Source organism: Pterocles gutturalis, unplaced genomic scaffold, assembly GCF_000699245.1.
Source record: "Pterocles gutturalis isolate BGI_N339 unplaced genomic scaffold, ASM69924v1 scaffold18292, whole genome shotgun sequence".
NCBI classification, from domain to species: Eukaryota; Metazoa; Chordata; class Aves; order Pterocliformes; family Pteroclidae; genus Pterocles; species Pterocles gutturalis.
The window spans coordinates 90,933-117,537 of record NW_010110735.1 but is presented as its reverse complement, the minus strand read 5'-3'; the positions used below and the strand labels follow the sequence as shown (position 1 = coordinate 117,537).

General features: G+C 36.9%; 1 protein-coding gene across 1 annotated transcript in view; it reads left to right on the top strand.

The window, feature by feature from the left end:
• The first annotated feature begins 3,019 nt into the window (after window positions 1–3,019).
• The window catches only part of FAM120B (family with sequence similarity 120B), a 47,671-nt gene continuing 24,085 nt past the window's right edge, over window positions 3,020–26,605 (top strand). Inside the window, exons 1-5 of the mRNA XM_010073515.1 lie at window positions 3,020–4,042; window positions 7,080–7,260; window positions 13,914–14,009; window positions 20,387–20,559; window positions 24,619–24,711. Coding sequence (XP_010071817.1) covers window positions 3,023–4,042; window positions 7,080–7,260; window positions 13,914–14,009; window positions 20,387–20,559; window positions 24,619–24,711 — 1,563 coding nt within the window. The 5' untranslated portion in view covers window positions 3,020–3,022. The remainder of the gene's footprint in view (window positions 4,043–7,079; window positions 7,261–13,913; window positions 14,010–20,386; window positions 20,560–24,618; window positions 24,712–26,605) is intronic.

The following is a 26,605-nucleotide window of genomic DNA, read 5'->3' as shown; positions in this document are numbered from 1 at the left end:
CTTCACTCCTCGTCTCTTGTGCTGTGGGCCTCGGCTAGAGGGCTGGAACAGTTATTGTGAACATTTCTGCTAACAGCCCTTTATAATGCTGCACGTTGCTATGGGCACAAGAAAATTTGTGTTGTGGTAGTTGCTTGCTGATAGGATGACATAGTGGGTCAACAGCTGTTGTAGGGGTTATCTCTCTGAATTTTTATGTCTGTATAAAATGTTGAGAAAACATTTTTTATTATTTTAATTGGCAGAGAAAAGTTTTCCCCTGCAGACTCATCCACTTGATAGTAATGCAGTTGAGATCGTATGGTAACCCAAGAGCTCAATTTCACACAAATACCATTGGAAATAAGTGTCAAGCTTTAAACTGTTCATCTGTTGCACAGAAGGTGCACTTTTTCCACTCTTGGGAAACTTAGCATTACAACATAAAGCATTTTGGTCCTGATTCTCCCAGCTTTGATGAGGTGCCTCTGATTAAAGTACTTACTCCAGTCAGTAGATTTTGCTTGTTCTGTTTTGATACTGTGATGGATTAGTTAGTCCTTAACATGATTGTTACTATTTAGTAGTGAAACAGGGTGGCTGTCAAAATATAAACTCTTTATTCAGTGAATGTGTTTGATAGTAATATTAAAATGCTAATAGTGGCCAAGGTGCTTATGTGATTGGGTGTGAACCTTCTATTGAGTAAGGTAGACTAATACAAGTAATGGAAATTTTTCTGATAATCTATGTATCATAGACTTGCTTAAATTGTTAGGCAAGAGAAGCGCTTTGAATACAGGTGTGAGGAGGTGGGAATATGTTTCTTTCCATTTATTACAGTATGGTACAGCTAGTAAGTTGTTTACCACATTTCTTGCTCCAGGTGCATGGCCTTTAAGGAGAGAGTCTATACTGAATCATACCTAAACTTGCTTTCATGCAATGCATTTTTGCAGAAGTAAGACCTGTCATGGCATGCGGCATCTGTGTAGTGACCTCAGACCATTTAGTTCGACCGCATGTGTTAGTGATTAAAAGATGAAGACCTTCACACCCATTGCTAGATCTCCATGGAAAGTAATAAAAACCAATAACCTACCAGTGCTCAAACTGTTTGGTACCAGAGGTGCAGCTTTCCTGAAAAAGCGAATGGCTGGAGTCTTAAGGGCACCCGGGTAATGCTGGAAGTCGCATCGCAGAGAAAGCAATGCCCTGCCTTGTATCCATGTGCTGCAATTAAGCAGATCCATACACATTTCTAGTTTTATAACAATGAGGTCTAGTGTATGCTCTCAGCTTTATTTTGTATGTATTTCATATTGCAGTACATAAGGAAGACATTTTTTACAGTGCGGGTGGTGAAACACTGGAACAGGTTGCCCAGAGAGGCAGTAGATGCCCCGTCCCTGGGAACATTCAAAGTCAGGCTGGACGGGGCTCTCAGCAACCTGCTCTGATTGAAGATGTCCCTGCTCATTGCAGGGGGGGTTGGACTAGATGACCTTTAAAAGTCCCTTCCAACCCAAACTATTCTATCATTCTATTATTAAAGGGGACAGTATTCAAAAGCTGTATCTGGAGAGTATTAGATATTTGAACTCCAAGGATTCAGGAATACCTTTAAAAGCTGTCAATTCAGAATACTTTTGTGAATTCAACTTCCTTTTTTCCTTTTTGTATACCATAAGCATGTATATTGTAATGTAACACTCTTGAGACAGTCTGTAATTGAAATGTCAGAAATCAGCAGTCTGAAAAGCAGGAAAAATTGTACCTGTTTAATTAAAACATAGTGAATTTCTTCACTTTTTTAGTGGGGGAGTGATTTGTTTTTTGTGTAAAATCAAAATAAAAACAACTGATCTTCTGAGAATAAAGAAGAAAGCAAAACTTGATGGAGCTCACTACCTCAATTTTTTTGTTGGAAAGTCCTTTAAAATGGTGCTGTGGTAGAGGAAATTGATGCTGTAGTAGAGGAAAGAGAACATTTAATGCAGAAGCTGTGCTAAACCTCTTTACGTTGAGATTTCTAGAAGTAAAAATGGAGGTCCTCAGTGGTTTTAATTTTATCCCGCATCTGTCTGTCTACAGAACATGCAAATTGGTTCATTTGACATGCTTTTAAGTTCTGCCACAGAATCCAGAAACCCTTCTTCAATCTTTTGGTATTTATTAAACTGAAAATAGACTTATTCAATTTTTAATTTCTCACTAATGTTTCCATGTGTGTCTTTTAAAATAGATTGATTCGAAATTGCTGTGCATGTTCGGAATTCTGTGTAGTATATAAACTTCGCTATTAATGATAGTCAGATTTGTAGATTCACAAAATACAGGTAAACTTCTGATTCTTTAAACCAGTCTTGAAAATTATGTCTTTAAAAGATATGATTGTGAAATGGATTGAATTTCTGATTCAAAGCAGAACTGACACTACCAAAAATATTGCAGAAGTAGAGTTATTACAACTGATGCCACATCAATGGACTACTGTCTGTAAACTCAGATGGTAACCGAGCCATTTACACAATCAAGATACAAGACTGATTTCCAAAGTTATTCAGTACTTTTTTTTCTGCTGACTTCAATTAAAGATGTTAATATACTTTTAGTGTAAAAATCAGTCCATTAATTCGTAAGTTGTACAGTGTCAGCTAAGATGTTATAAAGTTTTTAATTATGTCTGTATTTGTTTTTCTAGCAACGTGTACTTTTCTATGTTTAATACTATTCACCTGAAATTTTTAGTTGTATTTATGGAAACCTTTTGATATTTATAGTTTTCACTGATATAAAAAGCAGAAGTGGACGGCAAAGTGAGTGGGCACTTATGTCCAGTTTGTTGATGGGAAGAAAACTGGTTCAAACTGTACAAAGCCGAGGGCAACACAAGCTATTAGCAAAAGCAGAAAAATAACTGTTCAGTTTCCAAGCTGCTTTTTTTTGATTGTGGAATTTTGTTATGTTTCTCCATATTGCATTTTTGAATATTGTTTTTATTTTTCTTCTTTCAGACTGCTGTGAGTTTCAAAGATCAGCCATGGGTGTTAAAGGTTTGCAGGGATTTGTGGCCAGAGTTTGCCCTGATGCGTGCAGAACGGTAGACCTTAAAGAGATGGCAGAAAAACATCGTGTTGATCATCCTGATGTCCCACCTGTTATCGTAGTAGATGCCATGAGTTGTGTTAGATACTGGTACACACCAGAATCCTGGGTGTGTGGTGGCCAGTGGCGGGAGTACCTTGCCAATTTAGAGGATTTTATTAAAGCTTTTATGGCAGCTGGTATCCAGTTGGTGTTTTACTTTGATGGAGTGGTAGAAGCGAAAAAGAGAGACCAGTGGGTCAAACGGAGGTTGGAGAATAACAAGGAAATAGCCAGAATATTTCGGTTTATCAAGACTCATAGGAGACAACCAGGGACAGAAATGTTCTTTATTCCTTCAGCTTTGCCTACTTTTACACGTTTTGCCCTGAAGTCACTTGGTCAAAAAACAGTATGCACATTGCAAGAGGCAGACTTTGAGGTGGCTGCATATGGTTTGCAGCATAACTGCATAGGAATTCTTGGGCAAGATTCCGACTACCTCATCTATAATACATGCCCCTACTTTTCCATTGAGAAGCTCCATTTGGACAGACTGGTCACAGTTATGTACTCTCGAGAGGATCTTTGCTCTGCGTTGGGTCTTAGTCTGACACACCTCCCTCTCTTTGCTTGCTTGCTTGGCAATGATGTTGTTCCAGAAAGGTTGTTGGAAGGCTTTTGGCATAAATGTTTAGTCACCAGTCCCCACAAGAATAGCAGCTACAACAGAAGAACAAGCATACTTCTAGCAGTAGCAAGTTACATCTCAAAAGTTCCGTGCTCGTACAGCAGCCTGAAACACTTGGAAGAGATGCTACCTTTGGGATCAGACAAAACATTACTTCACAGAGGAGTGGAGTCCTATCTTTTGCCGGGGCAGCAGTCTCCATGGATTCGTCTCAGTGTAACAAATTGCCAGTCGTTCTCCCTTCAACAACAAACGGCTGTGTGCCAAGATATGGAAATCTTTCAGGTATTTTGTTTTTTAAAGCTTAATGGTCACTTTATTGCAGTGACTACTTAATGTAAGTTGGTAATGAGTACACCAAACCTATTGATTTAAATTTGCTTGAGCAAAATTCAAATCAATTTCAGTTAAATACAGCCGTGGTTAGGACTTCCATTTGATGAGGGCAGATACAGCACAATTAATTAAAGGTGGTTCCTCTCTTTTTGAAGCATCAGTCAGGTTAAATAATGGGGAGCAGCTCCTGTATAGGCCTGTAGCTGGGCATAGAGATGTACTTCCCATGTATTGCACAATGTAATGACTTGCTTTTTGCTTTGAGAACCCACAGGTCAGCTATGGCTGGTTTTAGTGGACTGCTTGGCTGTGCCTAGCACATGCAGTCAGGGTACCAAAGGCAGCTGTGCTAAGAATGCAGAAGTGGAAATTGATCTTCTGGAGGAGATGAGGAAACTTCCTGTAAATCTGTATTTTCTGATTTTTGGATCATGTTAATTGTGTTTCAGATTCATTGTTTCTGAATAAAACAAAAGCACTTAGAGTGGCTTGTTAATCTCTACAGGACAGGGCTGCACTAGTAAGTTTCCCATATGGCCTCTCACGTGGGCAGAGATGTACTGATGTTGGGGTGAGAAATGGTATGTCAGATTGGATCACTCTGAGTTTATGCAATAGTAGTAAATGTAGAGTACAATTCTGCAAATTCATGGTAACTAAAATAACATATTGAGATTGAATTAAAAAAATACATACAAGGTAGTGTATTTTAGACCCTATATTAACCATCTGTTACTCCCTGTTTTTTTAATACCTGTAGACTTCAAATAGGGAGTCCTTTTTTAGTCTGTCTCTTGCTTATCTTGAGCATTTTCTTTAAAACTATTTTTCTGTTTACTCATATTACTCTAAAGTAATCCTGTAATTTACATTTTCCTTTTCTAAAAAGACTAAAACATTTAAAAACTACATTGTAACCTATCCAATGCTCATTTCAGCTAAACTGCAGATATAATTTTTTGAACTAACCACACATAGATACTATATGTGACTTTGACCGTAGTAGTTAACTAGAAAACGTTATTTTAAAAAAACAGCAACCCTGCAGCCTAATCAAGTGTTGAAAAACACTGTTTATGCTTGAAGTGTAAGAAAAAATTTGCCAGAATGTAATTATCTGTGTTGGATTATGGCCAGGACAATAGTGGTAATATCCTGACTCCTTAAGAGAATGTACCATGCAGTCTTTATGACAAGTGGTTATTATTTCTTAGCTTGATCTTTAATTTGAAGGGTTGCAGTTCTCTCGTGTCATGCTGAGCTACTGCTGTAATAAAATAATAATGTTTAAAAACTCCATTGAAGAGTTCCTCACTGTTGCTGCATAAATCCTGTGTTAAGCCTGTTCCTTGGCCAAGGAAATTAGAAAGCTGTAGGCATGTTAACTTGTCTTTTGTTTTTTGTTACAGATGTTTAAATATTTGTATATGTAATGTGTGTGCTTTGCTTTGTATTTAAAACCCATATGTAGTTCTGCTTACCTTGCACATAGTCTGAACTGCATGTAAGTGGCATACACAGCTCAGTTCCAACCTTGAGGACATAGCCTCATGTTGCTGCTTCTCTCAGAAAAGAGCAGCATAACTTTCCATCTTACTGTAGGTGTAAATCAGAAATATTTTTCAAGATACAACATTGAATACAGCAATACTTTTGAAATCAGCGTGTATTTTTTTTTTAGAACATAAGGTTGTGTAGATTACTGGCAAATTGCAAGAAACTAGTATTTTCAAATGATCTTGTATCTGTGACAGTGGTTTGTATGAAATAGTTCAATGCTTCATTAAAATAATGCTTAAAAATGCGTAACCCATTGTACACAGAAGCCTATCATTGATTTTATCATCATGTGAGAATTTCTTCTGAAAGTATGACATTTCGAAAGAGTTAGTTTGGATCAGTAATGACCCAGTAATTGACTGCAGCTTTGACCTGTTGAGTTCCAAGGTTTGAAGATACTGGAATTCTGCAGATACGGTGAATTTGGCTCTGGCCAGTGGTCTGGTAATTCTCAGTGAAAGATGCTAGGATAGCTTAATGGATGGCACAACCCAAATAATACAGATTGTCTGACACATGCAGGGAATGCAGGGCAGAGGAACTTCAGTGCCTGCTCACTGTATGCGTGGGTCCTGGAGAATTCTTAGTGGCACTCCATGGAAATAATTGGCTCGGCTCAGCTGTTCAAACACCCCCATAGTTTTGGTCTGAGGTTTGAAGTAGAAAGGCTGTCTGTCTCTGCACTTGTCCAGTCCAGATTACAAGTGTTACTGGTTTAAATTCTGCACCGAGAGCAGCTTTTGTCACTGTTGGTACTGAGGCTGCTTGTAGCCAGCTGCTGTAGCCAGATGTGTCTGCATCCAGTGCTTGGTTAATATGCAGCCTGGGTGATGCTGTGATTCTGCTTTTCAGCAACAGTCTGCATACCTGCTTTTCCTCACTAAGAGTAGATTGTATTTCTTTTCTTGGGGAAGAGCTATTGCAAAGTAAAAGTGTGATGAAGTTAAGTATTCTAATTTTACCACAATGTAAACTATGCAAAGTCAACTCAGGAAAGAAATGTAGTTCATCCTGCAATAAAATTAAAAATTTGGGTTTTGTCATTCCTTCACTCACTATTCAAAGAGGGAAGATACGTTTTCAGGTGACTAAAGAAGGGCAGCTAATTTTTCTATGTCTGAATTCTGAATTCACTTTAAGAATAATTACTCTAAAAAAGTGTAATTAAAAACCTCAAGTTTTAAGAATTCAAGGAGGGGCTAAGAAGGGCAACGATGGACTTCCTAGAGAATCTTGTCCACAAAAAGACAGATGTCTGAAAATATACTATACTGCTGTTATTTGAAAAAGCTCTTGTTCCCTCCATGGCGATTCACTCCATTTCCACTGATAAAGTACGATTTTCTGGAACAGTGAATACATTTTATTACTTTTTGTTCCTTCTTAATTTTGGAGATAACGACTTCTTCCTTCTCTGAATGAACAGGTAGCTAAAGAACAGCATATCCGATCTGAAAATTATAGCATTTTCAATATCCTGAGTAAGGGAGAGGTGGTGTGCAGCAACTCTTTGGAAGATGAATGTGATACAGAGATTCCTGGACAGGCGCTTATCTACCGCCCTGCTCGGCAGCATATTTATTCTGTCTTGTTGGAATCTGGAAAAGGTAAGGATTAAACTACTTACACCATTATTCAGATAGACTTTCAATTTTGAAATCTGAAATCTTGAATTCATTGTTTTAGTGGCTACATCTGCGTGGTATTTAGGATAAAAACTGTGGGCAGCTGAAGTGTACTTAAGGAATCAAGAGAAAACGTGACAAACTGCATTTTTTGTAAATGCTGTTCATTTTCAGTGCTTTTCAAGAGATTTTTAAAAATTAGGGTTTTTTTACTTGTTAAATAGTAAGTTGTGAAAGTTGCTAATGATCAAAATATTGAGCAAAACAATGACGTTTAGAAGATTCTAAAAGTTTGAGAGGATATGAAACCTTATATTGCTTTGATAAGTGTAGCTCCTGATGAATTAGTGAGTTGGAATACACTCTTGCAACATAGTAATGAACTGTTGCAGTTTTACCTTCTGTTGATTTTAAGTCTGCAATTTTAAGAACAGTGGATAGTCAGATTAATACAAATGCAGGTAGTCATGGCAGTGATTATTAGTTCTTTCATCAAGGTGCAAGGAAATAGAAATTCTTTATCCCATGGTATAAACAGATTCTGTACCAGGTGTATAAATATCTATGCTTCCATTCTTCTGCTTTAAGACAGAGAATTCTTTATTCACATCCTTGGACAAATTTTATGTTCTTAAGACTTCCATTAGTTAAATGTTATCTTTAGCTACAGTGTCTTTTAGTCAGTGAATTGAAAATTAAAAAGGTACTGAACTTTCATTCTTTTTATTATGTCGATTTCTCTTTGGTAATCACGTTACATTTTCTTGATCAAAGTGCACCGCCATCAAACCTAATGTTCAGACTATGTGCTTAGAAAGGCACAGAAAGGTAATTAAGTACACGATTTCCTTCAGCAGCTAGCCATTGAAGTTGTGCCATAATAGGAAAAAAAGTAGGAAAAACTGAATCAGAGTTTACATAGTCACTTGGAGAGAGTGACAAAAATCTCAGCAGTAATCATGCACATCTGTAATTTTTCATTTTTTGGCCTACTGCCTCTAAGTTTTGCAGGCAATTATAACTTGATTGGGTTTTGTTTATTCCTCTAAGCAGCAGGATATTCATTGATGTTTTCAGAAACACCCAAACCAAAACTTCTAATTAACAATCTTTCTTCAAGGTGGCAGGGTAGTAGGAAGATTTGCATTTGTGTTACAGTGTTTATAGTACTTAGGTGAAGAAGATTAGAATTGAAATACAGAAACATTAATTTAGAATCTTATTGAAAATGAAACTTGGATGTGAAAGAGCTCTTCTTTTAAGAAAGTCATTTTAGAATAAAACCACAGATAGCATGTATTATTTGTTCTCAGTTCATTCTTCAAATTTCAGAGGTAATTTTCTGAGGTGAATCATAGTGCACCCTCAACCCTTAACCCTTCCAGAAAGGCAGGTAGAGTGTGTCTGCATGGGCACCCCTATCAGATCTGCATTTTTAGTGCATTTATCTACTTATAACTGCTTTAACCATGTCACTTCCTAGTAGTTCATGGGTTGATATTTTATTCCAGTGTATAGTTGCTTTTAAGTCAAGAGTGTAGAACATTAATTGGAGTCTGTATGGGAATTCAGAAGTAAATGTTAGCATTATTTTTTATTAATTTGCTGCTCCACCTATAAGGAAGTTTTGTTCTTTAAAAAGTAAGTAGAATCCTTTGCCAGTTTCCCTCAGATGAGGACAGGTTGACTGTTTTTTGTGATTCAATGAGGGCCAGGATGGGAAGAAGTAACCTGCACTGTATGTAGGTTGTAGTATAATGTAGAATTACTTTGTATTAGCATTAAAAAAGGAGCTTATTAGAAGGACTCAACCAACTAAATTAGTCTATGCGGAGTCTGCTGCCATTGTGAAACAGTTGCTGATGTAGCTCATTTTAAGTTAACTTGGCCAACTCCACACAACGTTCCAGCCTGAAGTAGAGATCTATGCATTAGCGATCTTTTTTATTCTTTAAGATCTCTCAATTACAAGATTCCAGTGTTGGAAACTGACCTCTTTGCAGTTTGCAAATCTGCTTATTTGGTGTTAAATAGGGATGGCAAAGCAGCTAACATTTAGTAAAAGCAGTGTCTACAGTTTTAGTAATAACAAGTTAAAAATAATGTAGACTGTTTCGTCTATCCTGAAACAAGAAGCTGTTAGTTTTAAATGTCTAGGTTGACATTTCCAAGGGTGCCTAAGACCCAAGAATCCATAGGAGTTGGATACTGTCGTGTCCTTTGAAATCACCTGCATAGACCATGCCACTTTGTCTAAAGCCATAGTGTGATAAGCGCTTCTTTTGCTGTTAGTGCCAGTTTAATTCTTATGCGCAGCCACTCATTTCTCTCCCTGTGTCACCTCTCAGTTGTGCTGGTGCAGCTGTGTGGTGGCCTAGTGTATTGGGTCTGTCAGAGATGGAGTTGGCATCCACACAGCAGCCCTCACCCTGGCGGCCAGCAGGGGTTTATAACACAGCTTGGGAGGGGCGGAGCCGGGACAGCTGACCCGGATTGGCTGTTCCAGACCATGTGACCTCAGCTCAGCCATAACAGCCAAGGGCAGGAGGAGGAGGGGGGCATTGGTTACTGTGTTTATCTCCAGGAGCAGCTGCTACACACACTGACGCTCTGCTTTCCCGGGAAGTGGCTGGAGATTGCTTACGGAGGGGAATTAGAGGATAACATCTTTGTTTACCTTTTGTTCCTGTGCGTGGCCTTGGCCTTTGCTTTAATTAAACTGCTTTTATCTTGACCCATGAGTTTTTAATCTTATTCTCCTCCTTTATTTTGCTGAAGGGGGAGTGACAGAGGGGCCTGGTGGGCACCTGGCATCCAGCCAAGGTTAACCCACCACACCTAGTTTGAGAAACTGAAAATAGCCTTTCTTCCCTCCCTTCCTTGCAGTCAGGTAACTCATCTGGTTTTGTTTCCCCGTCTGTTTGTGTAGCCACAAACAGCTGTGGTGAAGCAGCCCAAGGGAATGGCAGGGAGTGGGAATGAGCAAATCAGTGGTTACCTGAAAGTTAGCAGTGCTGCTGAAAGAATTGCTCATGAAGCTATACCTTTGGCATAGTTTGGCATACAGTAAAAATGTACAAACCTTTACTCACAGAAATGTTACTGAAATCACAGCTTTAATTTTGACCCAACCAAAATAAATAGGGGGTTGATGGTGATCCTGATAGCATTGCATTTGTTGCCTGTGTATTTTAAAGGTATCTTTATAATTAATTGAGCTATTTCTCATCATTTAGTGGAATATTGCATATAGTGATATATAAATTGTCAACTTTTAGCATCTTTTCTAGAAAACCAGTACTACTGGAAAAATGCAAGAAGGAGGGGAAAATGATAGTAAATAATGCACCTTAATAGGCCAGCCAAGCTCACTCTTTGTGTGTGAAGAGTTCAGAACAAAGCTCTCAGGTTTTGGCACTAGCTCAGTCCATGGAAATACCTGCACCTGTGTGACTGTTGCCAATTAGGAGGTTATGTAATGTAGCCTAAGCCTGTGGCCCGCTCCTGGAAGTCCTGGCATCACTCCCAGTTCTAACATTAGCAGGCCAGACTGACCCTTGCTTTGATACTGTCAAAAGCAGTCCGTTAGCAGAATTTTTGCCAGTTATCACCAGTGACCACTTAGAAGGGCTGGCATTGGTGCAAGTGTAGGGGAGCACGTTTCCAACTATCTTGTGTTTCGGTGTTTTGCACGTAGCTGAAATTTTCCTTAGGCTGCCTAAGCAGTGCTTCCACAGGTTGTTCGGAATCTATTTAAACAAAGGAACTGCTATTTTTTGAATTTCACTGGTGATATTCTGTATATGCGTTGTGAGGAAAAGAGTTTGAAACATTACTGTTTTTTTCCAGAGGTATTTCCATGCAAGCAGAGTTGGCATTTAGTAATCATGTCTCCATTTTGGTTTTGGTATGTTAATGTGCTGTCATTTTGCAGGACTGTGCTTTCAGCTATATTTGTTTGGCTACTTATGTGAATAGTCATATACTTTTGTTACTAATGGATTATAATAGTGAAAAGCATTCAGCTGATCTGGTGCTATATCCTGTACCAACATTCACATAGATTAAAAGAGCAAAACTAGAGGTTTCCTATTGACTTCTCTTTTTGCTGTGCTTGAGTTCATTGGGTGAGGTAAAAATAGTATTTGCCATTTGGAATCAAGTGACATTTTGCTAAGTTGTTCTGTGAGTTGTGGAGCTCATAAAGAATTACTCCCCCCACCAGCTTCCCCTCAGCAAAGCTTTTATATTTCCATGCTCCTTCCTAGCATCCTCTTAACTTCTCCCCATGTCCTTGACAACTCCCTCCTGCAATATATGGTGTTCTCAAGTATGTTTCCTATTGCCTTCTGCTCTCTACAGATCCAGTCTACCTTTTTACTCAGCCCTAGCTCTTCTATAGCTACCTCCAGCTTCCCCTCAGCAAAGCTTTTATATTTCCATGCTCCTTCCTAGCATCCTCTTAACTTCTCCCCATGTCCTTGACAACTCCCTCCTGCAATATATGGTGTTCTCAAGTATGTTTCCTATTGCCTTCTGCTCTCTACAGATCCAGTCTACCTTTTTTACTCAGCCCTAGCTCTTCCGTAGCTACCTGTGTATTGATTTGTTCTCCAGTGCATTTGACTTTACTGCCTTTCTTCCAGTTAGTGCCCTAACAGGATCCCTCTGTCAGCTGAGTCACCAGTTTCACAACATGTTTAGGAATTTAGTACATTTGAAATCTTTTCTCTTCTGTCAGATTTAGTTGAAACAGAGCAGTGCATCCATGAATTAATCATAAGACAGATGTCCTAATTGTATTAGGCTTGCTTCCTAAAGAAGCCAGGCTAAAATTTGTGAGGCTGAGTGAGCTGAATAGATTGAATAAAGCAGAGTAATTTACATAATAAATCTTAAATCAGAATGCTAAAACATCAGAATGTTTCTGAAAGTGACTTTGGAATATTAAATTGGAGGGTTTTGTTAATGAAATAGCATTATCATAGGCAATGATTTACAATCAAGAGGTGATACTATTCAGCTACTGGAATGTGCAGTTTGGGGCTTTTTTTTTCCCCTCAGTGTAAGCATTTTTCGTTTTATTGTTTATGTCATCAGTTTTTGAACAGTGAAGCATGGCAAGCCAGGTGTAATGCTGTCCCTCATAGTCCAGCTGTTGGTTCTTCAGTCCATCACCGTTATTGGGAGTTTGTGCTGCAGGTCCATGGGTAAGGAAGGAAGAAAGAAGCAGCACGATTGTAAAACAGATTTTGTTCTGTTCTTTCGCCCCTCTCTTATCCCTGACACTAGAACTCCATCTGAGGAATTTCTGCCCTTGCACCATAGCACACTACTCATTCATTCATGCCAACAGTCATTTGCAGCGTTGAGCTATGAACAAGATCAGGAAATTAATGTGACCAAACTTTTTGAGGTGGTGGAAGGAAGGGGAGTATTGGAGAGATTTATTTGGTTTGTTTTAAGCTAGGTGAAATTTTTTATTAGGGTTCATAATGTGGCATCAGAAATACTTGTGCAGTAAAGTGCAGGGTGATTGTAATTAATGATAAAATGCAGGAATTTTTAAGAACAGTGGCTTCAGTACTGGCATTAGAGAAGCAATTCTGTGAATCTGGAAAGGGACAAGGAAAAAAAAAAGCTTTGAAAACACTATTCCAAGTGCCCAGGACTAGCTAAATCTATTTATTTCATACTGTTTACCAGACTACAGAGGGTAGAAATTTAGGGTACTATGACATAGGCATAATCTGGACAGAATGCGGAAGCACCATTTATAACAACAATAATGATCCTATTTTTTTTTATGAAGTCTTGCATTGGAATGATTATGAACTGACTATTGGAAATTTGATAGCATTTCAGAATTTCTTAAATGTTTGAGTTTTTTTCTGAGGGTTTTTGTTTTTTTTAAACATCAAGTAGTTAGATGCACAACTCAAGTAGTGAAATTTTTAATTTAAGAGGCACCCTACTCTCTGCTGAGGGGGCGGGCAGGGCAGAGTTGGGGTTAGGGGGTAGGAAGCCACTTGAGCTATTATGCATAAACAATCCCTTTATACTAGATAAAAGGTCTGGAACAATGGGCTGTAAAAGCTCTGCATCTGATGGTGGGATGACTCCATTGCTGTCAGCTTTCAAATAGCCATCAAGGCCTCCTTATAAAGATTTTGTCTCAAACCCTGACACAGGAAATGTCAGGGCAAGTTGGGAGGAGAATCATATTAAGGACTGCCTGCATATGTGGCAATGTGACAGCCCTGAGAGACTGAGGTAGCTCGTGTAGGTCCCTAAGCTATGCCAGATGCCTCCACAGCTTCCTGAGCTGTCTGGGAATTGGAAGGCCTAAAATTGGCTCAAAGCTGTTTTAGAATGTTTTCCACAGACTCTTATATTTTGGCTGCAATTCCCAACTGCAAACTCATGTTTATAGTACATAATTCAAACTCTCTTCATTTGTTCTGGTGATTTGTCATAAAGATACTAGAACTGATTTTTCTTGGTTTGCTTTTAAAGAAGCTGAGCAAACAAGTCATTATGAAGTGCCTTCTGTTGCTTTAGAATCCTAATCCCCACTGCTTCCAACTTCTACACTACTTGCATTTGACTTACTCATCCAATTCTGTCTTTTTTAGGTGGAGCCTGTCCTTTGGTAAAAGAGTGGGTTGTCTATTTTGGAAATCCTCTCCAGCAAGCAGAGCTGATAGAACCTGTACAACCTTCTGTTCCAGGTAGAATAAAACTGTGTTTAAATCTGTACTGAAATAATGACATCACTAAGATCAGGTGAGATGTTTGGTATGGAATCCATCACATTTGATATGGAATCCAAAACGACTGTGGAGAACAAGGAGCTAAAGTAGAAATGCTGCATGCCTGTAATTGCTTTTAATTACCCTGTGTAATTATAGTAGGATTCAGCTTTGAGGTACATGTTATTACTGTGTCTTGTTAAACTCAGTGCTAATTCAAACATCAGTTCTAAAATGGAAACAGTTTCTTAGAGGATCTGAATACTGCTCTGAGGCCAGGATAAATGGTGTGCAGGGCCATATTAGAATTCTTCTATTAAGCTATTTGAGAGAACATGTTATGGAGACTGGCAGAGAATATAAAAAAGGGCCATTTTTAGATCACCTGTGACAACTCAAAAAGAGAATCCAGCTTTCAATAAAAAAATAATTAGGCTGTTTCTGTGAAGCTGTTTCTACTGTCATAAACATCAAGTGTTTTGTGTGGTTTTATCTTCTTTCCTTTGGTAAAGGATCCATTCATGAATGCTCTAAGTGAAATTTGTGTTATGAGGACAGCTACATTTATGAGGAAGTATCTCGTACTTTAGTGAAAAGATTGAGCGCTGTACATGACACTCATCTCTTTATTACTAAATTGTATCATGCAATGCAAGGTTAGGATAAGGAAGTAAACAGTACTGTATCAATGTTTGTTATTTCAGAGGGAAAATTGTTCTAATTGTTAATTTCTCCATGCTATTGTAGTCATAATCCCATCATCCCTCTATCTTTACTTTCACAGCTCTCTCTCTCTCTGTCTAGTCATCTGCTATCATGTGGATCAGGAGCTCAGAGGTTTTTTTTAGTCGTTTGTATGAGATTCTGTGATTCTCTCTCTGTCTAGTCATCTGCTATCATGTGGATCAGGAGCTCAGAGGTTTTTTTTTTAGTCATTTGTATGAAGTGAATTAGTTCCATTGGTATGCAATACCATTGGTATTGTATTAGGAAAAATTATCTACTTGACTCTTTGAGAGTAATTACCAGCGCTTCTTCCCCCTGTACCCAGAGCTTTCTGTAGTATTCCTTGTTCTGATCTGGTCTAAATCTGGATTCAGAAAAAGTTGAAATGCATGCATTGGTTTTTGGGTTTATTTGTTAGGGATTGGTTTGTAACCTACTTGGTTTTCATTTTCTAGGATCATAGCAAATTTTCTTCTGAAGTGTCCTAAGATTGTACATTTTTCTTCATATTTGAAACTTGTATATTTAGTGAGAGTCTTCAAATTCAAGGATGAAGGAAAAACAGTTGCTCTTTACATACCAGCCTTTTCAAAATCCTTTTGAAAGGAACTGTTTGTAAGTAAATTAGTTATATAGACAAATTACAAGCAAGGTTTCATTTGATATACAGTAGTTTCACTGTCCAGTACCCCTGATACAATATTAGAAGAGTGATTATCTAATTGATGTGATGATAGAATGAAATTGCTGTGAAATTTTCCAAATGGATATGAACATGAAGGGTAAAAAATTATTGGTCTGTCCTGTACAACTGTTTTATTTCAGCATGCAATGATCTGGGAACATGCATTTGTAAAACAAGCAAACAAAACCTCAACAAAGTATGAACCATACTTGTGTAGTTACATTTCAGTTTGCATGGCAAATATAGTGTATTTATTGTTGTGAAATTTTCCTTCCCAGATACTACTGTACCTTCCTCCCTTTCTGGAGAGGAATCTACATAGTCTCACTGCTCTGCAGACATGCTACACGTCCCTTTCTGGAGAGGAATCTACATAGTCTTGTTCTACTGCTCTGCAGACATGCTACACATTGAACCCACCTTCATATTGACAATAAACAGGATTTAAAATCACTGTACTGTGTTTGTTTATAGGACCACATCAGAGGAGTTTATAAAAACAGCATCTTCTCAGACATAATCTTTACTAACTCAGTAATGAAAGGCTGTTCAAGCAGACTATTAAAAAGGGGGAGGAGGACTTCTAGTGTTTATTTTTAGTGCTCTGTTGTCATTCCTTCAGCGAACAAATATTTTTCTAAAATTTTTGCAGTCCATATTTGTATGCCTTACATTCGCTCATGCATCTCTTATTTTCCACAGCATGACTTTCTAATTCACCAAATAAGGTTCTCAACAGCGCATCACATTTTTCAGACAGGGATCATATTTAGAGCTAAATTTAAAGAAGTTGTTATAGGAAGATAGATTTCAAAACTGTCAATCAAATCAGGTTACTCAAAAAAGAGAAAAAACCTTACCAGAAACCATTTGAAAAATCACCGGTGCGATTAACCTGGGGAGGTTCTTTGTTTTATCTTTTCTGGAAAAAGTAATAACCTTATCATCACAACTACTTTAGAAGTGTACTGAGAATATGTGGGAAATCCTTACTCTAATTAATTTGATTCAGATTAAAATGTCTGTAGAAATAATATTTGATACGAACTTTGAACTGTAATGCACATAACCATAAATATTTTACATTTTGCATTGATCTTAAAGTAGAATTCCCACTGATTTTTTGTGTGTGTGTATAGAACAGCAGAACTATTTTGCATCTGAAAACCTCCCAGGTGATATATTGAATGTTAGCTTTTTTAAAAAAACCAAAATATCAAATCCTAAAAGCTGTAGGATGATAGATTAAAATATATTTTAAATATAGTGTACATTATGTATATGCATTTCTCTTGAGAGGCAGTCTTCTGAATTAGCATCTGTGCTTGCTCACATTCTCTGTCTCTCTTTCTCCCTTCTGGAGTGTTTCGTTTCAGGTGGATGAATGTGATTGTTGTGTTTCCCACACATTGATAGAGGAGCACTTAAATTGATAAAAAATGTCTCTGAAAAATGTTTTTTGTTAGATCTGTGATCCAAGAAAGTACTGTTTAACATCCACGTCTTGTGAACATAGCTGATCTATTTGATATGAGTGCAGTTTATATGGAACAGAAGAAGTTTTAAAGTCTTTACTGGAAATGTATGTCTTCTGCTTTTCATTTTATTTCTGAAAATGTATAGGATATTGTAGCTTCATACCACAGGAGTTTGGATGTGCTTTCAGTATTCTAATCATAATGCTTATGTTCAAAATGCTGTCTGTGGAATGCTACTTTAATGGTCATATTTAATTGGCATTAGGGTTTATGGCATCTTTAAAATGGGCCACAGTTATTGACAAGTTAATGTTGAGTGTTCCTAGCAAGTACATTTTTAAAAACTTAATTTTATTGCTCAGTATTTACATGAGCATGTAAAATGATGAAGTGCTAAAGTTCTATTACTGGTGTTATAAAATGAAATTTCAATTGTCATCACTTCAAATATAAATGAACAGTTAATATTATACATTTATATCTATATATACAATGATGACGTGTTGTAAGTTGGTATGAATGTGACAATCACCTTTGCATAGGCCTTGAGTTCAATGATATCATAGTATTAATGCATTCCACAACTTTTGCATGCATTGCATTTACATAAACCCGTTACTGAAGTTCAGACAAGTGAAATAAATATTTATATATTCCCTTGAAGTGCTCTTTTTATCGTGAAGCTTTCTGTATGACAATGTCTTTAATGTGTGAGTCAAAAGGAAAAAGAAAAAAAAAATTCTAGCAATGCTTTTTCCCATAAGTTGTTTGTTTGTGAGTCAAAAGGAAAAAGAAAAAAAAAAATTCTAGGAATGCTTTTTCCCATAAGCTGTTTGTCGTCCGTTTTTGTGTTTAGGCAAGTAGTACCTTTTGACCTCCGTGGAGGTCTTTGTGATGCTCTTCTTGGAGTTCTCAAGGACTACAGTTTACATAGTACTGAATATGGTTTTCACACAGCTTTGTGCATGTTGAGAATAACCATAAGCACATGCAGTGTTTGAGTATCTCTCTGTAATTCATAGAACTTGTGGTTCCTGCGACCTCAGTAGGATAGATAATTTTCTTATGACTAATCTTTACAGTAAAGATATATCAATTATATATGTCTAAGTATGTTTTGTTCTGTTTCCCTTGTGTTACTCAGTTTGAGGTGGGGAGGAGGTGTTAGGTTAATTTAGTAAATATTTAGATGTGTTGCAGAAAGTAATATATTTCTCCTCCCTGTCCAAGTAAATTTCTCTCTTTCTGAAATATTTTCTAGTTGCTGTAAAGTACGTAGTGAGGATGTAACTAGAGCACAGTACAGTTTTGGGGGTCTACTGTATATGCGTCTTAGGTCTGTTGTTGACTGTATACGTGATGGGAGAGTGCTTAATCTGCAGTGCATTTGTTTCTTTGCTTTACTTACCTTTCATCTAAGGGCTAACATAATGGCTCGTTCTTGGGTATTACACAGAATTTTATTAGTTGTAGAAGAGATCCTTTCAGAAAAATAACGCTTTTAGTTGGTATGTTCCAAAAGGAGATAGCATCAAGTTTTCTTTCCCAGAGTAAATAACTCATAATTCATCAGTACCTCTTTTTCCCAGACACAAGTAGATGTTGTTTCTGAAAGTATAAGAAACTGTTTATGGAAGAGATGTCTTGAATTTTTTGTTGAGCTCTCTCAATATAGATATGTAATCTTGATTATTGATGTAGTTCGTGGTTTTACTCTGAAGAAAGAAAGATTTCTATTATTAAGTACACCCCCAGATGCAATTTGTTTTAAAAAAATCCTATAGATGAAATACGTACTTTCCTTTAACTGATTCTTGGCGTATCTCTTTACATGCAGCTGATTGTGAACCTTCTGGAAAGCAGAAACCATAAAAACTATTTTAGTTTACCCATGTAAAAATTGTTTCACACATTAAAGTTACTTAGCCTTGGTAGGAAAAGCTGTTTTTGTTTTGTGTTTATGCATGTTATATTTGCTTTTCTTCCTGGAAGTCAACCATTGCTGTTCAGTTTTTGTTTTGTTTTGTTTTTCTTAAGGCAGCAATTACCAGTATCAAACCAGTAATCTGAGTCTTACTGTGCTGTCTGTACTGGCCTGCTTACTGCAGGTATTTGTGTTGTCACTAACCTGCATTTCTAATTCCAATCTAGCAACTAGTATTTTTTTCTTAATATAGATGCATTTCCTTACAAAATAAGGCTAGAAACTTACAAATTTTATGGTGGTATTTCTTTACGTGGTTAAAACTTTTGACAGAAGAGTTAGTCTTAAAAATAGTAAAAGAAATACATCCATCAGGGAGATGAAGAAAGAAAATACTAACTTCTCTTTTTCTAGTTTCCCCCTCTCCAAAGAATTAGTACCATTTGGTTAATGGCCTTTCTTGGCTAAATAAACATCATCTATGTAGATTTCGGCACCTTGTCACTTTAACCATTTATTATTACCAAGTGTTCCTAACTGGACTACAGCTGCTGCATGTCACATGAAAAAGGAAAAGGTGTTACCAAATGTAGCTTAATTAGTCCACATTTAAAATTCACACCTCGTTTTATTTAACTACAGAAGCAACAGTACTTTATGGGAGGATTCTGTCTTTAATTGTGATTCTTACGCATAACCAGTTAGCTGTTCTGTTATTCCATGTGCATTAGTGTTTATTTTGATAATGGATTAGGTGTCATTTAAATGGGGAGCAAATTTTGCATTAGTTCACGTGTGTCACAAGTTAGGAGATGGCAACATGGGGTAAATACTAAAGATTTAGAGACCAGGGTGAATGATAGAAAGTCTGGAAAGATACATTATGCATAACTGATGACAGTTCTTTGTGTGTGTTTGCAACAGCGTTCCATACAGTAGCCTAGGGAGTGCAAAATACCAGATAGCCTTGATTTTTTTTCACAGACTTGCTAGTGGACCTACTGCAGAGGAGTTATACCAGCACCATGTTTGTGGAGAACACGTGTTTGCTAGCAAATGGCTTAGGTGACCAGTTTGTTCATTAAAACAGGTAATGTGAGGATCCCTCGAGGAGCCCTGAGCTCTAGGAGAGAGAGGGAAGAAACAGATATGGCTGTTTTCTGCTGAATCGGTATTTTATGAGGAAGCTAACCTCTCTTAATGCTCTGGATCCCCAAGGGAAAGGACATACTTGTAGGCAAACTTTGTTCTTGCAAAGGGTAAAAGTCTGATGTCTCAAAGTTGTCTATGTTGTTGTAACACTTGAATTCAGTCCACTCTGCTTAAACGTGCCTGTATTCAACACAATTTGTTTAAATTACAGGCCTTCATTTTTTTGTTAATTTTTTTTTCACATGCCAAGTTTTGTCAAATACATTTTATTTTCAACTCTGTGGTCCTTGCAAGTGCCAAGAGCAGATCAGTTGTTTCCTTTCAGATTGTAACGAGGAAGGCATGTTCTAACTTGGTGCTGCCAAGATAAAATGATGGATTTCTTTTGTAGGTGGAACACCTAATTTGAAAACACTGTGGTTTGCCAAAGGATCTGAAGTGGAAAAGCAACGGTATAGTACATTTCTGGCATGCTTTCACCTTCAGGATGGGATGGAAGAGCTCCAAGCTTTAGAAGCACCTGTTGCAGCGTTCTGCTGCTTGCTGTCCTATCTTATGATGCAGGTAACCGGGACAGTTGCTTTAGCTGTCAGCCCTGATAGATATGATTGACTAATAAACTGTTTCTTGCTAGCCTGTGCTGGATTTTCTCTTAATCTTTACTGTAGGCATAGTTGATCAAATATAATAGTACTACATTACAGTATATTTAATTACTCCATTTAACATGCATCATCCTGTTCAAGAAACTCTTGGGATTTTTAGTAGTTAATCATAACTCTGATATGCCTGTGACAAAGCCCCTTGGGCAGTTTAACAGAGAGAGTATAAACTGAGGGATTTCCCCTGCTTTTTGGGACCTGTTTACAAATTAAATCTTCTCTTTTTTGTGTTTCCTTTGCATTGTCAAAGGAAGACATCCCTCAGGTGACTATGCAGTCTGTGCAAACAGGCAATATAACTATTTAGTCAGCTCTCACTACTTTTTCACACCATCTTGTCAATCTGCTCAGTTTTAAGTCAGAATTGAGGATATGGCTCTTTTCCTTAAATTCTGAGCAACAGATGATCATTAGGTAGCAGTTCTGCTGTAGTTCCAAATATTTGGCAGCCTCCAGACTGCCATACTTGTAGAAAAAAGGAACACAAGATCAAATACAATATTGATTCATTACTTAAATTTGTCTTAGGTATTTAATATATTGTCTGTACTTGCCACCTTTCAAATGCTGCTCTCACAAGCAGATATTCCTCTCAGAAGATGAGAAAATTATGCCTTTACCTATCTGATAAGCTCTGTTGCACTTTTACTTACACTGAACTGCATTTTTTATTTTGTTTTTCTTTTTCAGTCTTCACTTTCCTCAGTAACAGATTTATACTTGAAAACAAGTTCTCCCTGCCTTTTCCTTTCTTTTCTCTGCATACGTGCTTGCTCAAAGTTAGATGATGCATTGAGGAAGTACATATGGGAATTATACAAATGATCCATATAGCTCTTTTTTTTAATTTTATTTTTGTATAGCAGAATATAAATGGAAAGTTTTTTGGAGATGAAGCTCATTAACTGTTATTTCATGCCTTGCAGTTTCAATTCAGCACGATACATATAATGTACTTAGCTTTAAGCAGACTTTTAAGTGTTTTTCATATTTGGATATAAAATCACTGTTTTACTTATTTATCTGTTTTAACCATTTCCTATAGTTATTGTGCTATCCTGTACGCCCTTTCATAGCATGATTACTAAATTATATGAGAAGGGTTTCTTTAGTGGGATTAAGAAGAGGAGTAACAGGACAGAAAACCTACAGAAATGTGGATTTACTGAGCCTTGATCACAGCATAGTAATAAAGTGTAAAAAAAAAAACCAAACTTGTTAAGTATATAGTTTTCAGAATCTATTATCCAATGGCTAATGTTAAAAACAGAAATGAAAACAGTTTTGCAGCTCAAGTTTTTAACAAGAATAATAGCAGAGAGATCATGCAAAGGGCTTAGTTTGATGGAAGTCTTTTCATGGCAGTGCCAATTTCTCAGCACCTGTCCCATTTTCCTGATTCCCTTCTGCCCTCTGAGTTGGACTGGTACAATCTTCTCTGTGAACCAGACTAGGGAATTGATTTGGATTGAAATGTTTTTCATTGCTGAATTGTTTTAAACTTTGGCTAGTTCTCTGATATTGTCCATTTGTTTTCTTGGGGTGTTTGAGAGGAAAACATAAGAGCAAGAGTGTCAGCAACCATGCCTTGAGCTGACCATACTGCTTCCATTTGTTTTGTAGCTGAGAAAACAATGCTTGTCTAATTGTGGCCTAATTCATGTCTTTACTTTACAGTTAGGCTTACATTTGTATTAGAGAGGGAGGGTGGCTTGTTACCTTAAAGGTTATTTAAGTTGAGCAATTGTAGGGTGCCTTGAAGCTGAAGGAAATTAAGTTACCCTGCTCATATGAGGGAGAAATAAACTTCTTAAAAAATTAATTACATATCATTTAATCTAACCTAAAGCTTAGGTTTTTGCAGGAACCAGCACTCTGATCAACCTACCTGGCTTTCTCAAAATTTATGTGCAAGTATTTAATGAAAACTTCAGACACTTTTTTAAAGTGAGAAAAATTTCCAATAAGCAAATCTTAACTGTATAAAGAAAGTTTTGGTTTGAAGAGTTATCTTTTCAGTGAGGGTACTTTTCAAATTACTCCAAATTAGGAACAAAAATTGTGGAAAAAAAAACCCCAAATAATAGGTCTGACTTTACAGTTGGGGTAAAGGAGTGAATAAGTTCAAATATCAAACTGTAGAGCCTCCACAGAAAGTGGAAATTTCTCTTTCAAGCCCTTACAGTTTTGGATGAAATCTGACAGTGGAAGTGTGATAATTCACTAAGTTTGGTTCCTTAATAAAATATTTCTCTAAAGGAATGTTTTGACATTCATAAGTATTTTGACTGATCTGCTCTGTTGGGGACATCTCCTTGCTGTTGTACTTGCCAGCAATCTTTGACTTAGTTTTCTTAGAAGAAAATTGTGCAAGTAGTAAGAATTGTTTTGTAGATGAAAGTCACTTTTTCTGTTACTGCAATGTATAAACTGTGCAGGTTTAGTAAACCTTTCTTGTCATCTACACAAAGGTGATGCCTGACTTGAAATACGGGGTAAAGTAGTGCTATTATCAGATCTTAGCAGCCAGGTGGAGTTAATGAATACCAAGGAGCATTTTGAAAGCTTAAAACTTTTCTGATACTGCTCACATTCTTGTGCTTTATGCAAGTCTTAACAGAGTCATAAAGGGCAGGGTATTTTACAATGGGATAAGCAGCAAGGCACGATTTAAAAAAAAAAAAAAAAAGAAAAAAAGAAAGAAATTCTTAATAGTGGTTGAATAATTTTGTCTTGAGGAGGAAAGAATGGGTCACTCCTCCTAAACAAAAAAATGAATGAATTATAGATGGCTTCTTAGTGGTTTTTTTTCTTTTTCTATTGATTTACATCAATACTCTTCTGTTAATTCTTCTCTCTCCTTCATTTTTTCTGTCACTTTTTGATTTTACTAGCCTTAATAGAAACTCTGAACGGATTGAAATGGGATATACACAATATTCCCCCAAAACCAAGCTGTTAAAAGAAAGGCAATGCAGAGTTTTAGGCAGCCTTTTAACTGTACTGTAAGCCAACAATGCACATTCCCACACTTTGCAAGAGAAACCTTCGAATTTCAGTTGATAAAGAATTGTAATGCTTTACGGATCTCACTCAGAGCGCTCTTTATAGCCTCAACATTTGTAACAGATATTGGTCCTGGTGCACATGTATAATCTGTAGTGCTTTTTTTAGAAGAGAAAGCAAGCGATCAGAACTGGACTGGTACTGTCAGGGAATCAGCCCAGCTGGTCTAGAGGTACTGTCTTTCTCCTGAGGTGACCATGTGCCTCTATAGAATTTCAGAATACTTTCTCACAACAGTAAATGCCTCCATTCTCCCTTTTCTGATAGAAGAATTAGAGTGAACTGTTACATGAATTTAGAATTTTCCTTAATGTTTTCCCACTTAAACACTTTAGGTTTCGTTTTCTTACAGTTTTGAGTTCTTCTCACTTCAAAATGTAACTCAAAAAACTAAAAAAAAATCCAAATATGCTTTGTTAAATCCTGAAATTTAGCTTAAAATAGGTAGTGAAAGTATTTTAGATTATTTTTCATGTTTCCAACAGATAACCATGTAAGCATTTGGAAGAAATCCTACTGGTCATAACTTTTGTGGCTCATTGAGGTGGTTTTTATTCTGGGTCTTGATTATAAAGCAATTATTTTTTTAAAAAAATTGCCTGTTATTAAGAAACTCAAGGGAAGAGGAGATGGGAATGCATGAAGGGTGGGCATTTTGTTTGGTGTGTGGAAATCTATGTATATACATGGGTTTTGGGGTATGCACTTCATTCAAGTTGTGAAAGTAAGTATTTTGTTCCCTTTAAGTATCTTTTCCTAGACAATGCATTCACGGTGGTCATAACTTAATGAGGTCATTAATTTAAGTTTGATGTGCTTGAGCAGGAGGAGCCAATTTTCAGAAAGTTCCTCTTCAGAACCTTCAGATAAAATGTTATTTTTTCATCTGTTTTAGGTCAGTAGCCTCTCTCTGGAGGACTTAAATGCATTTGTGGCACTCGTTCTCTGCCTCAAAGGGAAGTCAGCTGCTCAACTGGCAGGTTTGCAGGTATGGACAGGAGTAATTGAGTAACATAAAATGTTCATGGTAACTTTGGGATAAATATTTTTAGGGAGAATTCTTCTACATTAAGTTTTTTCAGATACAGGAGCTGAGGCTCATAGTAAATATATAAGCTTTTAATGTGCTACAGTTCATGTGAATACTTACATTTGTTAATCATGTTAAAAAGGAAAAATAGAATGTTTTCTAGTTGTGTCTGTCCTAGGGTGAGAGATACTAGTCTCAGATTTCTTCCTGACTTAGCTTCCAGACATCAGCTGATGGAAAATTTGTAATGGTGAATCCTGTCTTGCAACATCGCTTCATTCTTTTTTCCTGAGGAGGATAGTTGTTTGGAACATGAGTTGTATGAAAATCACTACGTTAAATAAAGTTTGGTATTACTACTTGTGGGAGAACATAAATGTAACATAGACCTAACTGGAAAAAATGTCTTATTACGTAATTTGGCCCACTGTAATGAAGACCTTTTGGATCACTCTATTCTGTAGTTGTTCGGGAGTTTTTTTCAAAATTTTTATATACTCTGTGCAGATCTGTTTTATTCCTTTCGTGTCTTCTTGAGTTTGCATGTGGAAAAGGAGGTTTCTAGATGGTTATTGCAGTAGGATCATGTAAATAGTTCTTCTTGCGTATCTAATTATGCAAGAGTATTTTCAATCTCATAGTTTGACATTGTATGCAAAATACTAGCAGTGTACAGCACAGACTGCCATGTCAATGGCTATTTGAGTTATGGGTTTACTTAAGAGGGAGAGTGTTAGAAATGGTTGGAACCTTAACATATGTTCATTCTGAAATTTTTGCTTATATTTCCAGTAAATTTTGTGTCACTTTGAACAGTCCATGTTAGGGTTTTAAAAGTACTTTTCACTGATAGCAAGGTAAAGCAACCACTCCTGTTACTATCCATTGGTTTCTAGTGCACAAGGACCAAAATAACAAAAACAGTGTGATTCCAGTTTCATTATTTGATTCATTGTAACAGATGATGTCCAGCCTCCTATCAGTTTTTTTCTGAATTCACCACAAATTTGTTCTGCAGCTGATCAAGAATTAGAGCTCTGTAACAAAAAAGGAAGCAATGAGATGAAGGCAATATGGAAAACAGTAAAATGTAGGATTTATTTCTGTGTTGAAGACATTATTGCACATAGCGTTGCACTTAACATTGAGGGTATCATTATTTTATCAAGTCTGTTGTGGCAGTCATTCAGTAAAATCATAATGGAAGCCAAGCATAAGCAAGAGGGATCAAAACAATTTGTTTATAGGTGCACTTACAGGTACTGTAATGTAAGTTTCTAAAATGCTTGGAAATTTGTTCTGTTTTAATTAGATGTCTTTGTGTGATTCCTTTATGTTGTGGTTCTACAAAATTATAAATATGAGTGTTGCACCCAAATACATAGTATTAATTGGTGTATACTACTTATCAGCAGTCATTCTGCTAATTCAAAGTTATTCAAAAAATTTTGTAACTTTCCCATAAAGCTTATGGCAGATCAGATATTTTCTGCTCTTCATTGTTGACATAGAAGTACATGAAACATAAAGCTGGTCTTACACTGTATCATGCATCACTGTATCACTCTATGAAGTAGACAGTATGTTGTTGGAATTGACTTGTGTGCTATTGGCAGGTACTTTCCAAAATTACATCACTCTGCTGCTTATGTAAGCACTTCTAGCACTGATGCATAATGCCTTCTGCTGTGCTAAAAACCAAGCAAAGATGAGTATAATGCAGTTGAAACTTTTATGTTAAGCTATTTTGTAGGACACTTCCTTGTCTTACTCTCTTGAAATTCACAGTAGTGTTTTGGTAGTAGTCTGAACCCATAATAAATCCATCTGAAGAGAATAGTGAGGAAAGATT